This window comes from Gavia stellata, chromosome 20 (genome assembly GCF_030936135.1).
Source record: "Gavia stellata isolate bGavSte3 chromosome 20, bGavSte3.hap2, whole genome shotgun sequence".
Classification (NCBI taxonomy): Eukaryota; Metazoa; Chordata; class Aves; order Gaviiformes; family Gaviidae; genus Gavia; species Gavia stellata.
Window position 1 is genome coordinate 3629831 of NC_082613.1, and position 15702 is coordinate 3645532.

Sequence of the window (15702 nt, forward strand, 5' to 3'; positions counted from 1 at the left end):
ACCCTCAGAGCAGGAAACAGAAACATTATTTGAACTTGTTTTGTGCAAGAGCAAGGAGATGTAACTTCGCAACAAGGGGGGCAGCCCCTGAGGGCCCTTAAAGCAACTTTTGCCTGGGCAATATTTAAGGGATGGAATTTAAGCACAGCACTATACCACATGAGAAAACCTCTAGAGTATGCCCTGCAATTTTCCCTTTCCCAAACACATTTGTTTCAAAGGAATGAAGACACAAACCAGCTTTATTTCTGGCTGTAACATCACTATATATGTGGTAGTCTTTCCTGAAACATCTCCATTGATAAAAGGCGGGGGGGGGAGAGGGAAAAGAGAAGCATTCATGAAAGTGGAAGACTTTCTGCATCGTCTCCCTGTGATACAGCCGTTCCCTGGAGATCACATCTCTCTAACCCTTTTTAGAGGAACTCAGGCTAGGCAGGGAGTGACAGGGGTGGGAGACCTCATTTGCTGGAAGAGACAGAGCTGGCAAGCAGTAATGCACCTGGCATCTCATTCTCAAAATAAATAGCTCCTGCCATGCTTCACCTTCCTTCTCTTTTCCTGGAGGACCCCTAGCATTAATATCACTGGTGAAGCAGATGCCTGTGCCTTCTTATAAAGGAGCAGAGTAGATCCCTCTGACACAGCTCAGCTACTCGATCCTCAAGCCCTATCGATGCTGGTAACCTGAAATACTCCTCTTGCTTCCAGCATCTCCTTTAGCCCCCAGCCTTCCCCTAACGCAGTGGGGAGCCACCCTAGAGAGGGGGAATTTAAAGAGCAGGTTGCTAAGGCGTTGCACCAAACTGAAACCTCGGCGAAACAGGGCAAGACTGCGGGAAGCACCGATAGGACCCGATGGGATTTGGGAGGAGCAGGGAGGGTGCAGGCAGATGCGGTGGGTTTGCGGCTGGGTGCTGAGCTTGGGCAGCTGAGAGCCGCAGATTCTTTGTGTTTTGTTATTATTACCACCTCTCTGCCCTGGCCCCTTTTAAGAGTCAGTTTCTTTGGATAACGGTGGTTTTGTTTTCCCTGGAAGCACTGCCCTGAGACACGTTGTCAGTGAGACCCTCGTACTCTGGCTTGGTGATGAACTGAGGGAAAATGCATCTGTAACGGAGCTCTTGCTGGAAGTTCTCAGCTTTTTGCTGCTCCTGAGCAGAGCGTGTTTAGCGGTCAGCTATAAGGTCTAATAGGTTTCTGCCTTTTTCTTTGACTCTCAGAAAAATGCCTATTGTAGCTGCTGGTGCTCTATCTTCAAACGAAACCCCTTACTCACTAGACACTAAAGAATAAATGGTATTTGCTTGGCTCCAGGATGCTATTGGAAAACAACCAGCAGATCATGCAGCGTTTCTGGCCATGCTGCCATTGCGTTGGCATGTCTCCAGTTAAAGCTGGGCTGGTTATTCCCTTTCAATATCTCAACACTGCCCTCGAGTAATAGCTGTCCTTAGGAGGTCTCACCATTGCACGACCCCTCTTAAAGAAAAGCAGGGGGAAGGTTTCCCTTCCCCTCTGCAATGAGACGAAACCTTTTAGTGAGCAACAAGTACACCGGTGACAGAGCCAACATCTGAACAATGCCACAGGGAATGAGTGGCATCGCTCTGGTGATTATATAGACTGTGAGCTCTTTGGCACATGCACCACCCTTTAATGTTGTTTGTGCAAGACCGAGTGTATGGGGGCAGGGGCTGGGGGGACCCAATATAGACAGCCACGGCTGTTCAGCTGTGTGGCAGCATGCTCTTCTCTAACACCCCTGCCTGAAATAGCCAAGGAGCAGGTTAAACCCTGTGTTTTGTGTCTTTCCTTTACACATCTCAGAACTGCACCTCGATGGCAACCTGCAGAGCAGATGCCAAAACAAGTCTCAATACCACTCACAGAGCCAACATCCTGCAAAAGCCTCTTTGCATTATTCAGCACGGTGGAGCCCGAAGCAGCTGCAGTGCAAGCCTGATCCACAGTGAAAAGCAAACCAAAACCGATTCCTGTCCTGACATCTACTAATGGGTTTGGCCACATTTCACAATATGACGTTGGTCACATTTCTCCTCCATGAAAAGTCAACTTGGGCAATGACCTGGCCAGGGCATTCAGTTCTCCAGAGGATGAGAGGGACAGAGAGGGACCCAGACAGAAGATCAGACACAAACCTATTAATAAAGTCCATAATGAGGTGCTGAGCCCATGGCATTACACCCGACAAATTCATCACATGAAGATACAAAGGAATAAAACAGCTCCAGATAGTTGCAGGGTATACAAATATGTTCAGTGTCATCTTAAACTTGGTGAGATTAATTCTCTTGACAGCTTGTTTAAAAGGAAAGTGGGCTATATAATTAAAAGAAAGAAAACCCTCACAGACAGCCTATTGCGTGACCAGTGGAGGTTACCTTTCGAGGTTCTCGCCTGCCTGGATGTCAGCATTTCCCAGAAGATTTTATGCCTCCAGCCTTTTCCTTTGGCTGTGGAGCCACAAGCAGGCTTTCAGGCACTGATTTTTGCAAAATGGTAGTCTTAGATGTAGATTTCTTGATTCAAATATTCTTAACATTTGCCTATAAAGCACTGAGGACAAATCAGCACCATATAAACTGGAGTAATAGAAAAGCCAGGCTGTTAATCTTCATAATGTGCCTCTCAGTGGGGATTTCACTTGAATGTTATTTGCATTAAATATGATACTAAGTGCTGGATATGCAGTTATAAATAAATTAAAGGCCATATTTAAGTCAAACACTGTCCCACTGTTGACTGCAGACTCAAGCGTGAGAGCTGTTAACAGTGGACTGTACAGATTTGGTCGGCTGCCTGACTTGCTGGAGGGAATGGTAGTGGCAAGTTCCATCATTGGTACCTCGAGAAACTCATTCTGGGGGGTAATGAACCCCCTTAGTGGGTTTTGTAGTGTCAGCCCAAACTCTAGTAGTGCTGGTGGCACTGTGGACACTTTGGCTTGGGCAGAATAGAGCATAGGTTTGCTGGGGCTGATGTTCAGCAAAATACCTCAAGTGCATCCCTCTTTTCATTTGGTATATAAACTTCTTAATTATAGCAACGTAGTCTGCCTTGCTCTTCTGGCAATAAGGAAAAAAGTTTGTGCTAAAGTGCACTGAGATGAATTCATCACATATTTTAGGCAAATAACCAAAGAAAACTGCTCCTGGCCTCAGAGTATATGAAGTGATAGATGGGTTCAACTGCAGAAAAGTCAAAGAGCTGAAGCTTTTGATGATGAAAATTAAAATCCTTGGAGTAAACACAGGGTGTTCCAGCAGCAGGATCATGACTGCTGCGGCACGAGCCCTTTGGGGAAGAGCTTTGGGGCTGAGCTCTCCTCCCCCTCCCCGGTACACCCTGCCTGTGGCTGAGCTCAGAGGAGCGGCGAGGGCGCGAGCACGGCTGGTGCCCTGGGCACAGGGGCTCGGCTCGTGCAACACCAACTACACCTGCTTTCTACCTGACTCCCCAGCCGTCAGTGGCCTGAATTCAGGAGGAGATTTGGGCAGTCGGAGTTGGGGCTTTGGTCCTGGGAAGCACTTACCCATCACCCTGAGAAATGCCGTGCTCCCTGCAAACCTTGCTGCAGCGGCACAGCTGCCAGCACTGGGGTTTTTATAGTCAGGCAGTTTGGAAGCTATTAAGAAATGGGAGTTGTGCTGACCCCCTTGCGCCGTGCTGTGGGAGGATGTCGCCTGATTTGGCCCCTGGGCTGGAGGAGAGCAAGGTGGGAATGACCATCTAGAGCTGAGCGCAGGAGAGAAGGATTTGGGGTTATTCTGGTTTGCTTCAAACTTGGTAATAGCCGCCAGGAGTAGCCATGGCATCCGCGGCAGAGAACAGTGTGGCAGCATGGACGTGAAACGTCCCTCCACCCCAGGACACAAATTAGAGCACAAATATTTGGAGGAAGGTACACAATCAATGCAACATCACACCACATTTCTGTGCCCTCCTGACTGCCTGGTGCTGCCCAGCCCACTAATCCATCCCTAACCCCCTGAGCAGCTTTCAGACCCTGCTAGTTTATTTTTAACCAACCTGCTACAAAACCACAACCCCCTGTTCCTTTGTTTTCCTCTCCCCCTCCCCACGCTCTGCTTATGGCTTTTCTTCACGATGACCATGCAAGCATGAGGCTGTACCTGTACCTCCTCTTGTACTGCTGGGGAGGCGAGCAAAGAAAATTAAATTAGACTTTCAGGGGAGAAACAAAAAGCATGTCCCAAAGGGGCAGTGAACTTATCGGTTACTTTATTGCTGCTTTTCCCCAGTGTCTTTCTCTGCCGCAGCTCCTCTCTGCCTCTCGGAGCCTCGGGTATTACAGGATTTGTTTCCTGGCAAGGCTTGATCTCCGGGCTGGACCAGGACTGCCAGGCTGGCCGTGCGCTCTGCTCCGCTCGGCTGCTGCACTGCGATACCACATTCCTGTGTATCTTTTTGCCCTTTTGAGGGATTTTCCATCCCGCAGCTCTCCTGTGCTGGCTGGGAAGCACCTGCGAGCTGCCAAAGTGGTGTAAGGAGACAAAGCTCAGGGCAGAGTTTGTCCCTTGGGTTAGTGGCTACAGTCTATTAAGTGTTTGGGGCATACACATCACCCCATCATTGTATCTTGAGGTCAAATACCTATTTATTAGCCTGAACCTATATTTCCCCTTCCTCCTACAGTGCTTTATCACATTTCACACACTTGGAGTTAAGGAACAAGTAAGTATGACAATGTCATAAGCCCATGACTGACAGTGACAAAAAATGAAACGTGGGCTTTGGGGAGGGAAACTCAATCCTATGAATTCATCTTTTGAATGAAACAAGTATATTAAAATGCATAAATTGTCCCCATGAGAATAAAATGTAAGGTCTTTGCAGGAGGAATCAATAGAGTGATGCGAGCAATGAGCTAAACTTTCCCAGCGGCTGTGTGAGATGCATTTTTATAAGATGGTTTTGAAAAAATCATAGAATAGGAGGGAAAAGCAGGTTAATTTGGTATTTCAAATAGTTATGGACTTATTAAACAAGTTCTCCAAGGGAACACGGTGATATGACAGTCCTACCAAGTACTGAGACTGCATTTATTCGGTTCAGCACTGCAGACCTGCATTGTTCTTGATTATGTTACAATTAATAGGATGTGGCATTGCAATGACCGTATTAATCAGCTCCTTGGAGTCCTGATCAAAAATAGGGGTCTGCTGAGCTAAATGCCATCCTGCATCAAAGCGTTCATAGCTGATACGCAGCAGGTCTTTGCTCCACAGGTCTGTGTGAAGCTGTAAAGTTGGTAGACCCCTTCCTTCAAGGTTAAAGGAGGAAGAAAATGAGATGGTTAAGGGATGAGAGTGCTCCTCCTGCTGCTAGACACCACGCAAAGCCTTGAGCAGCAGAGCCGAGGCAGCGGGTGAGCATCTGTCAGGCTGAGCCTGCAAGGGCAGGAGAGGACCCATCAGCAGGGCTGAGTCGCCCAGGAGGAGAAGGCAACCAGCAGATCCATTGCATGGCAGAAACCAGAGCAAACAGACTGTAACTTCCTCCTGGAGTCCTCCTGCCTGCTCAGAAAAGAGGTCCGTGCATTGGCTCTGTAAGCCAGCGTCTATCAGAGAAGACAACCTTGTGTTAGCCCTTTCTCTTGCAATGGAAACCATCCTGCAGGCTCCAAAAGTCAGGCAAGTGCTCCAGGCAAAGGGACAGCAGGTTTTCACTGGCCCCAGAGAAAGAGCACCTGGACAACTTATGGTATTTTAACATAATGACAATTCCAAACACCCGGTGTTGGCAGGAGGCAGGGCTTGTTGGCACATCCAAAGTGTTGCACTGAAGTGTGATCTCTCCTGGGGTCATTCAGCAGGAGGGAAGGCATGGAAAGATTAAACCAGATCCACCCTGAGTCCCTGAAATGAAGGTCCTCAGACAGGTTCCAGGGTCCCAGGAGTCTCTTGGTGGGGATACCACGTGCTAAGGGAGGGTTTGCTAATCTCCTTCGTTTCCTCTGGAGGAGGAAATCTCTTGAAGCAAGGTAAACCATTGGCTTCAAGAGTGCAAGGTGGCTGTAACAGCAGTGGCCCTAAATTTATTCTTTATTATCTAGAGGGAGTAATAATTGGCAGGAAAGTACAAGGAGGTATTTTCAAAGAGAAGGGAAAATGCTGAAATCAGGCTATATACCCAGTCCTAACCAGGCTGCCTGTTCCTCTTTTATTTATTTAGGAATTCGCTTGGCAAAGAGACACCTGGAAGGTTTTATACAGGGAGATTTACTGCACAGGGTTCAGCATCTGGGAAGATGTATATCCGCAGGCTGGATGTAAATCATGGAGGGGAGCCGGCGGGCAGGGAGGCTGCCTGCGAGGACGGCGAGGGGCTGCTCCGCTGGAGCCGGCAACGTGGCCATGGGCAACGCCACCAAACCCAGGGCACGTCTCCAGCTTAGCTGTCACCCCGATGCCTATCTGATTTACTGATACTGAATAAGCTTTTCGCTCTGTGTGTGGCTTTATAGTTTAGAGGTATTCCCAGGTTTTTCATGAGCGCTTTGCATAAAAGAGATGCTTTTTTCCCCCTTTCAGATACTGAAGACTTTGTGAAGGTTTATGTTTTTTTCTTTTTTTTCCCCCATTCCCACCAGGAAAATCTCATCTCTCATTTCTGTCTTCAACTGACAATTGTCTCTAGTCCCTGAGAACTTAAAAGCTTCAGAGAAACCTCACCGAACTTTCTCTCACAAAAAAAAAGTTCAGTTAAAAAGACCTTGTTCGTTCTATTATTTTTTTTCCCTGGGAGAAAAAGAGCCGCCACGAAGCCATGCCCAGCGGTGCACTCTCCGCACTGAGAATTACTGAAGTGAAAAAGCCACGGGAGATGAGAAGCAAATCTCACATGCTCGAACCACCTGTGGGTGACCGGCTCCTCCAGCCCGTCAGACGCACCTTCTCCGAAGGCTGAGGAGGAGAGCAGCGCTCGCTGGCGAGGTACAGCCCTGTCCCGCAGCATCCTCTGTCCCTGAGCCGCAAGTTTCTGGTACCCCAGGGAGGGAGGAGGAGGGTGGACTTCCATGCACAGATGCAGCAGGAGGGCACTTGGGTATAGGGCTATACAATTGTCTCACCGCTATTTCCCTCCCATCCATGGAAAACTTAACAACAGATACTTTGAATGCAGGAAAATGCTGGGAATGAACCAGCAGCTCAGAAATTTCTGCTACCCAGACAGGGTTAGTACTCCATCACCATCACGTTTTCTAAACCAGCCCCAAGCACTTGTTTCCTGAACAACTCATCAGCTCAACTGATTGATCATCAGCTATTTTTTTTTAATCCCACACCTAAGATGCTTTGAAATTGAATAGAAGAAATGGCATCTATGGGAGGCAAAACATGGGGGCTGATGTTATTGGAGCATGATGAGTTACCTGACCCGCTCCCCTGAGAGCTTCATTTAAGGAAAAAACCCCAAACCTTTCCAAGTGATCACACCCTCACATAAAATTACAGAACGGAGCTGTTCAGCCTGGGCAGGGCATGGCACGGGTGCTTGGTGCCCGCAGCCAGGCAGAGGAGCAGCGCATGTCTTGCTCAGGTCCCTTTCCATGGCAGGGCTCATGCGAGTGTGGTTGGTCTGTCCCTCGACCCCCAAGGCACGTCCAGGCTGCAGCCCTGCAGGATTCACTCCTCATTCATCGCCAAGGAGCAGCCCTTGTGTTTGGTGCCATCTGCACCCCGGGCAACGAGGTGGAAGCGATGCCCAGTTGTGCTCAAGGAGCTCCGCGTTTCCCCCACCATGGGGAGGGGAGCTGCCAGGCCACCAGCCATCATGATGCCAGACCGGCATTAATTCTAACGCAAAGCCCTCTTGGCTTGCATTTCAAAGAGGTCTGGGACCAGCGAGGATGCCATTTGGTAAGGAAATTTTAAAAATATCAACTCAAATTCCATAAGGCAGCAAAATTTGTCACTTGGGGAAGGGCAGCTCTTAATGAAACCAGGAGAGCGGTTCGCCCCAGTCCCCTGCTTGGATGTGTTCTTGCAGAGGGTGATGGGGGCCAGGAGGTGAGACTGCACTCGTCTCAGTCACACCAGACAAGCAACCGCAGGGTGCTCGTGTGCGCATAGAAGTAGGGAAAAGGCTAGGAAAGCTCAGAATTCATAATCTGCTTTTCTCTACCATGCCAGACTGGGGGTGCTGACACCCCTGTGAGAGGGATGCAGGGTATGGAGATAGGGGGAGGACGGCGTTGGAAGCATCTCCAGCTTCACACGGCGCAAGTGGCTTATACCACAGAGCAGCCAGACAGATTGGGAGTGTAATAACTCAGCTTCATCTGCTTAACGTGAGGGAAAGGAGGGACGTCAGCACCGGAGCCACTGGATTTGGCATCTAATGATATCTGCTTTAGGGCTAGATGGCCACAACACTCAGACTCTCCCACCTTGTCAGCTCCGGACCCCACCACGCTCCCCAGCCGCTCCAGATACCTTTGCTCACCCGCTGTCCCGTGCCCCTCAGCAACGGGTAATTTCACAGTAGGGAAAACACGACGGTGACACTGTCGGAGCCCAAAGCCCGTTCTGCCCCCCATGCGTCCTGTGGTGGGATGCTGCCCATCATACACACCTCAGGCAGGACACAGAAGTGTTTCTAAACATCAGGAAGCAAAAGTGCCATTTGTGAGTCTCAAGCAGATGCTGCACAGAGATGATAGTAAAAGCCTTTAAGGGAAAGAGGGGGGAAGTAGGGAGAAGACAATTTAATAGCTGTTTTAAATGATCTGGAAGAAGATTGAAGGCAGCTGTAGGTTTTGGTTTTTTTTCTCTGGGAAGAGGAACCACTAGATTACCTTCGTCTCTTCTGCCTTTACAAACTGCTGTTAAGAGGAAAACCTAAAAGCTAAATCGATCAGCCACATTTCCTTGTTCTTTTATTATCCCTCCAGCTGACATCTCAGGAAGGGGGAGGGAAAAAGAAATCAAATGAATTAAAATCAATTGGGGGAAAAAAAAAGAAGAAATTATGTAAGAACTGGCAAAACACAGCAGGCCAAGTGGTTACATAAAGCAATGAACACAAGAGATTATTTAATTTAGATCTAGCTGCAAGACAGACCACAGTGTAAACGGGCTGGGATTAGGCAGGCTGGGCTGTCATCATGCATACGATTAAAGCCCTGGGTTCTCTGCATAGTCTGCGGAAAAAAGGCAGCTTTTTAGGGATGCTCACGCCACTGCAGATGGGCATCCCCACTGGGGCGGGTGTCTCTCTCCATCACTGTGGGGACGGATCCAGGCACACTTCAACACCAACATCTTCATTTTCTTGTCTACCCGAGGGGCCGGCAGCACCGGGACCGGACCGGACACCTTTCGTGGGACACGGTCCTGCCACAAAGGTGCCGATTTGTTGTGCGGCTGGAGGGGTTAGCAGCACCCAGGCGTGGGCTTCTCTGGTGGGCAGATGGGTGCCCACCCTGATGGGTGGGATTATCACTGCATGGAGCTGTAGTGAGTGATTTAAAACAGTACTGTTATTAAAAGCCGTAGTGGGAATTTGGCTGTGACCTAAGGAAAAGAAACCAACTTCAATTCCTCTAGTCAACATCAGTATAAATGCAGGATTCCTGAACTGAAGCCATTGACTAATCCTGGATATGATTTGCCAGCAAACCTGGAAAGAATTCAGCCATTTGGTTTTATGTGTTGCTATTTGTGTGTACTACGGAGAGATGCTTGTCATGTTTATTTACATGGCATCACAGATCTGATGGTGGGCAGAGCTGTCCACGCACCACCCTGCTGAGGCACTCCTCACCAGAGGAAAGTGTAAGGAAGTGTTTGCAACATCGTGCGTGGAATTAGTAACTTTCTGGGCCCCTCAGACAAATGGGAATTGAATAGATGTCCTTGGAAAAGTGTGTAGAGAGGCAGCAAAGCATTCGGGCCAGGCAGCAGGAGATCTTGCCAACAGAAAGGGATACTCCGGGTGACCAAGGCATGGGCCACAGCATGGGAATGGATGCCAAGAGGCCAGGCTGCACCCTGCATCTGTCAGCTTCAACGCCTGCTCCTTCATTCCCATCCCCTTCAGACCTGAGACTCTTTGGCACATTCCTTTAAAGGCATCACAAGAAGTAACATAGGGAGAAAAAAAGCAGAGGACCTCCTTGAGCAAGTGGTTGTTTTGTGTGTAGAGTTATTTACTCTACAAATCATCTGAACTATGAGCAGACTTCATAAAACATAATAAACAAGGGATGTGGAGGGATAGGCGAGCTGCAGCCATGCAAGGGTGGGCTGATGCAGAGCAGAAGTGGAGCAGCTCTCCACCCAAACCCGTGAGGAGGTCCAGAGAAGTTCCCAGCGCGCTTCCCAAGAAGTTGCCCTGTCAAATGAGCAACTTGGAGCTGATGGAGCTGTGACAGTTTATGGAGGCTCAGGGCCTGCTGCCATGTGTTTTAATAAGTAGGTTCACACCAGCTGTCCGTGCAAATAAAACATTAGCATGTGTCAGACACTATCTACCCGGGCACTTGCCATAACTTAGGGGACATTTTGCAGTAGAGCCATCCAAGCACAGGCTGTGCCATGCCAGCGGGACAACACGCTGCTCGCTCTCCCGTGTTATGGGGTGGCTGCCCACACCCAGGCTCCCCTCGCACGTTTGCCCAACCCAGGCTCAATTAAAATCCTGAGATTTTAGGTCGAGGAGTTGCCTGACTCTGTGTGCTGGGACTGATGGTGCACCAGGATTGTAGGTATTTCTTTCAACTTCCCTCTCTTTGCCCAGATCCACTAAGGACCTCTCCAGAAAAGAGGTACAAAGGTAAGAAAGCAAGAAGCAAGAAAGGAAAATTCATCTGCACAGACATCTGACCACTAAAATTAAGACCTTCTTGAAAGACAGGGCTGAGAGCGTGTGGTGCTAATGACACACAGGGCAGTGCCTGGTGGGATGGGACACTCAGCGGGCTCCTGTTTTGCGGGGGCTGGCCCCAGAGCCAACAGCAAGGCTGTGAAGTAGCCAAAACCACAGGTACCAACCTGCAAGTGAACAGAGGAATCATTTCATTCTGCCTCAGAGCTCTCTTATCTGCTTCTGCCACAGTGAGTAGCTTTTAAAACCTCCTCCAGCTGAAGTGGCATGAAAACATGAATTTACTTCTATGGATGGCTTTAAGAGGTGTTTAATTTATGTGGAAAAAACCCTAAAACTGGCTGCAGTGTCTTCTAGAGGATGTCTGCCAGTTAAAGTGTTAACTAGACCTAAATAATGTGGCTATAATGGACTTATCCCTGCTACCAGATCCCATGCTGATGCCAATGTTCAGACCAGACGTCCCTGACTGACAGAAGTAACAGGCAAGCTTGGCAATGAAGAATATATAATAAACCAGATTCACAGGCTGATTTAAGCAGCTGCAAGGATAGTGATAAACAAAGCTGGGAAACAGTACTGTTCTAAAGAATTAAGTATCAGAGGCCACACCGAGCTTACGTCTCGATGGCACGAGGCAAGATGTGCAGTGCCCGGCCAAACTGATGGTGGTGACACACGGTGACACCCTGCAGAACACTTACTGCTTTTCCTGCTTACCAGTATGTGCTGCGCTGAGCAATCTGCGATTACGGGAAGAATACCAGTAATTACTTTCAACAGTTGTTGTGGAGCTTAAGTGGTACAAGTCCAGTAATACCAGCAAGAATCAAATATGCCGAGTGTTGTTTGAATAGTTACTTTTTTTTCTTAGTATAAGGAAACCTGACTGTTCATACACAGTCTAGTTTCACTCAGGAATGCCCACTAAAACTTAAATATTCAAAGCAAATGCAGAGGAACTTCTTCAAAATCAGAGATGTTAAATTAATGCAATCCAATATTCATCCCAGGAAGCTTGTTCCAGTCCAGGGAGGAGCGTTCTCCTGCAATGGTCCCAGCAGAAGCATAGCTCACACTGCACTCTGAGCCTATAAATGGTTACAACTGCTCTGTTCTGGGACTGACTTTCAATCAGTCAACAAATAAAACCCCTTGGAGAACTAATGGCTTCCAAAAAAAATCCCAATTTGCTTTAGACAGTTTGCCAAACAAGAAGAGGAGTGAAATATGTTGGGTGATTTATTACAAGTGATCTGCCAGCTCGAGCAAGTGCATCGTTGCTCTGCTTAATTTAAAGACAGAAAATGAACGCAAAGAGATGCAAAGACCTGCTCTAAAGCAGCTTCAATCCACTGCAGAAGACCCAGGCCCCAGATTTCTGACCGGCACGACCTTTGCGTGTCACTCTCCACATTACCACTGCCCTTTCTTTCACAGGTCTTCCATTATTTGTCTTTTTTTAAACCTCTGCACAGCTTACGACGTGAGAATGCCCGCTCACACACTGTGCAATGGGTTCCATTAATGCACTTCAAACCTGACTTGCAGCTGCTTTGCTTATTCACTCTGAAGCCTTCCCCGGTCCAGGGCCCTGCATCCCGTTGTGTGCTGCTTCCCTGTGCTCGGCGGAATGGCGCGAAGCCATTAAACCACCTTCCTATCTCAGCAGATCTACTTCTGTAGCCAGATTCCCTGAGAAGGAACAGTATGGTGGTTTGGGTTTTTTTTTTCCCCCAACAGCTGCCTCCTTTTTTACTTTTAAATTAATCCACAAGTGAAATAAAAAAAAACCACATGAGGAAAAGCCCCCAGGTGAACTTCACACACTGTGCGTTCATGTCTGCCTATTTCTTGCTTGGGTAACAGGGTAAGGTACAGCCTGAATAACGGCAAGACTGTAAAATACGTTGTGAATTGTTTAAACTGTAATCTCCAAAGACATGGCTAGGAAATAATCCTCTCTTTTTAGCCCTATCATGGTAACAATGAGCATCAGTTTAATCCTAAGAGGAAGATGACTGAAATAATGCATTTCAGCCACATTGGTCTCAAATCAGATGGCTCATGTCTCCTTAGAGAGTACAGAATTTGGGTTAAGTACGCTGGGCTGCCACGGGCAAAATCTACAGAGCACCGACAGGCGAAATACAGCCCCCACCAGCTGAAGAGGAAAGTTAGGTGTCAGGACAAAATGCAGAGGGAGTCCAGTTCTTCTGTGCGGGGTGGATTTTCATTTACTGCAGCAAGCCAGGGGGAAACTTGGAGAGACATGTCTAAACATCCACAGGCTCTGGGCTTGAATCTAATTGCATGTACCCTCACCTGCTTTTAGTGGCAGAAATGATTCTGACTTGTTTCCATTTAAGTTCCCTCCCTTTCTTTAACTGTGGGAACATCACAAAGGCTTTAGTACACATGCAATTTTAAATTCTACTTGGTCGCTGATTAAACCCACCTGAAATTCATGTTCAAAATAAAAGATTGAGAAGCGATCACAGGCGAGCTTGGCAGCAAAGGGACTATGGAGATTGGTGTCTTGCTCTTTCTATCTCTCCTTCCATGTCTCTTACATTTTTCAAGCCTAATGCTCCAGTAAACAAATGCCTCAACCCCTCAGAGCATTGGAGCGCAGCAAGTGTTGATGCTGAAATCCTCTCCACGCATGGGCGTGTTAGATTCAGCCGTGTGTGGAGACCAGCAAAGCCTTGCTGAACTCAGGAGGGGTCTGCTAGTTAAACCAGCTCTGGATTGCCCCGAAACAGCAAAAATACCAGCCTCCGGCTTTGAAGATGCATCTCCTTTTCGGGTGCCTATGCTGCACCTTGTTCTCAAAACTTTCTGAAATTAGGATCTATCACCACGCCGAGGAAATGGGCTCTGATCAACCCAGGAAACGGGGAGAGGGGGAGAGATGGTTTTATTTCCCTCGATCTTGCTGGCCGTTTTCCAGCAGAAGGAAAGGAGATGCAGAAGATGCAGGAAAAGGGTGGAGATCTGTGGGTTTTCTGGCCATGAACTGCAACATTTTGGGGAGGACCCGAGCATCCCTGGTCCAACACGGCGGCCGCACGGCAGAGCGGGGCCCGGCTGCCCCGGGGTCTGCGGCACATGGGGCTCCCGGTCCGGGACAGCGGGAGCTCTGGGCACCGGCCATGCCGGGAGAGGGGCTCCGGGGGGGCTGGCACCGGCCCGGGGCCGGTCTAACCGCGGGGCAGGATTTACCCCGGTGCAGGCTCTCAGCCCGGCACTGTGGGGCAGGAGGGGGTGCAGGGTGGGGCAGAGCAAGCAGAGCCGAGCCACCCCCCCCGTCCCTCCTAAATCCCACCGGTCCACCTCATCAGAGCTGCCCAGGACACCCCCCTTCCCAAGCCGGCCCCCCTCTCCCAGCCTCCCGGTCTCCGCAAAGTTTGGCCATCCGAGGCCGGGGAGGGAGGTGGCTGCTGGCCCTCGCTGCTCGGGGGGCCGCAGCCACCGGGGTCCTCACCTGGATGACCGTCTTCAGGGTGGAGGCGTCCACGATGGTGGTGCAGATGAGGGAGTCGGGATTCTGGTCCTTGCCGTAGATCTCCCCCATGGTGAAGATCATGGGGATGGCGAGGAGGAAGGAGGCGATCCAGATGCAGCTGATGAACTTCTTGGTGCGGCTGCGGGACATGATGCTCTTGGCTTTGAAGGGGTGGCAGATGGCCATGTAGCGCTCCACGCTGAGGCTGGCGATGTTGAGCGCCGTGGCGTAGGTGCAGGCGTCCCGGAGGAAGTAGTAGCCCTTGCAGACGGCCCCCCCGAAAGCCCAGGGGTGGTGGACCCAGATGAAGTTGTAGAGCTCGATGGGCATGCAGAGGAGGAAGATGAGGAGGTCGGAGAAGGCGAGGCTGGCCAGGTGGTAGTGCACGGTGCTCTGCAGGTTCTGCAGCGACTTCTTGCGCACCAGCGTGTACGCCGTGATGGAGTTGCCCACGGTGCCCACCAAGAAAAGAGCCAGGTAGATGACGGTCACCATCACCTTGGAGTAGATGTCGGTGTTGACGTCCAGGTCCTCCTCGTCGGGCCCTTTGGGGAGCAGGTCGGAGCGGTTGGAGGCGTTGGCATAGCCGCTGGGGTGCAGGTGGAGGGGGCCGCCCGGCACGGCCGGGGCCGTGGCGTTCAGGTGCATCCCCGGGGCCGCGCCGGCCCCGCCGGGGCCGCAGCACCGCCCGGCGCCGCGCTCGGACCCGCCGCCGCGCCCCGACGTGCCGCTGCCCCCGGCGTGGAAACTTGGCTGGTTTTAATGCGGCGGGGAGGAGGCGCCTGCCGCTCCCGGGCTGCCGTGCGTGTGCGTGTGCGTGTGCGTGTGCGTGTGCGAGACACACACGCACCCCCCCACACCCCCCCCCCGGAGCAGCCTCGGCTGCGAGCAGCCCGCAGCTCCGGCTCTCTCCTCCCTGCAGCTCCTCCGGCGCCCAGATGTGCCCTGGCAGGGCAGGAGCCGCCCTGCAGACACCCCCCCCGCACACACACCCCGCACACCCCGCACCCGCCTGCCTCGCACAGCCGCGCCGGGGGACGCCGCTCCGCCGGCACCCCCCGCCGGCTCTGCCGGCTCCGGCGCTGCCTTCCCCCGGCCCCGGGGGGGGGCGGCCCCTCGGCTCGGCCCCCCTCCCCACTCCCCGCCGCCCAGGCGGGTTTTGCAACGCCAGCTCGGTCCCCAAACTGGGGCCCGGGGAGGGAGGGAGGGAGCGCGTCCAGGGCTGGGCTGCAGAACCCCCCCCCCCCCCCCCCATTGGGACCACCCTCCCCCCCTTCTCCACCCCTCAAAAAATCAGACACAGCTGTCAGCTGAGGGCT

At 50.8% G+C, this 15702-nt stretch overlaps 1 protein-coding gene across 1 annotated transcript in view; it reads right to left on the reverse strand.

Moving 5' to 3' along the window:
- Window positions 1-15031, reverse strand: part of NTSR1 (neurotensin receptor 1) — a 63792-nt gene extending 48761 nt beyond the window's left edge. Inside the window, exon 1 of the mRNA XM_059827367.1 lies at window positions 14363-15031. Coding sequence (XP_059683350.1) covers window positions 14363-15031 — 669 coding nt within the window. The remainder of the gene's footprint in view (window positions 1-14362) is intronic.
- Window positions 15032-15702: the final 671 nt, after the last annotated feature.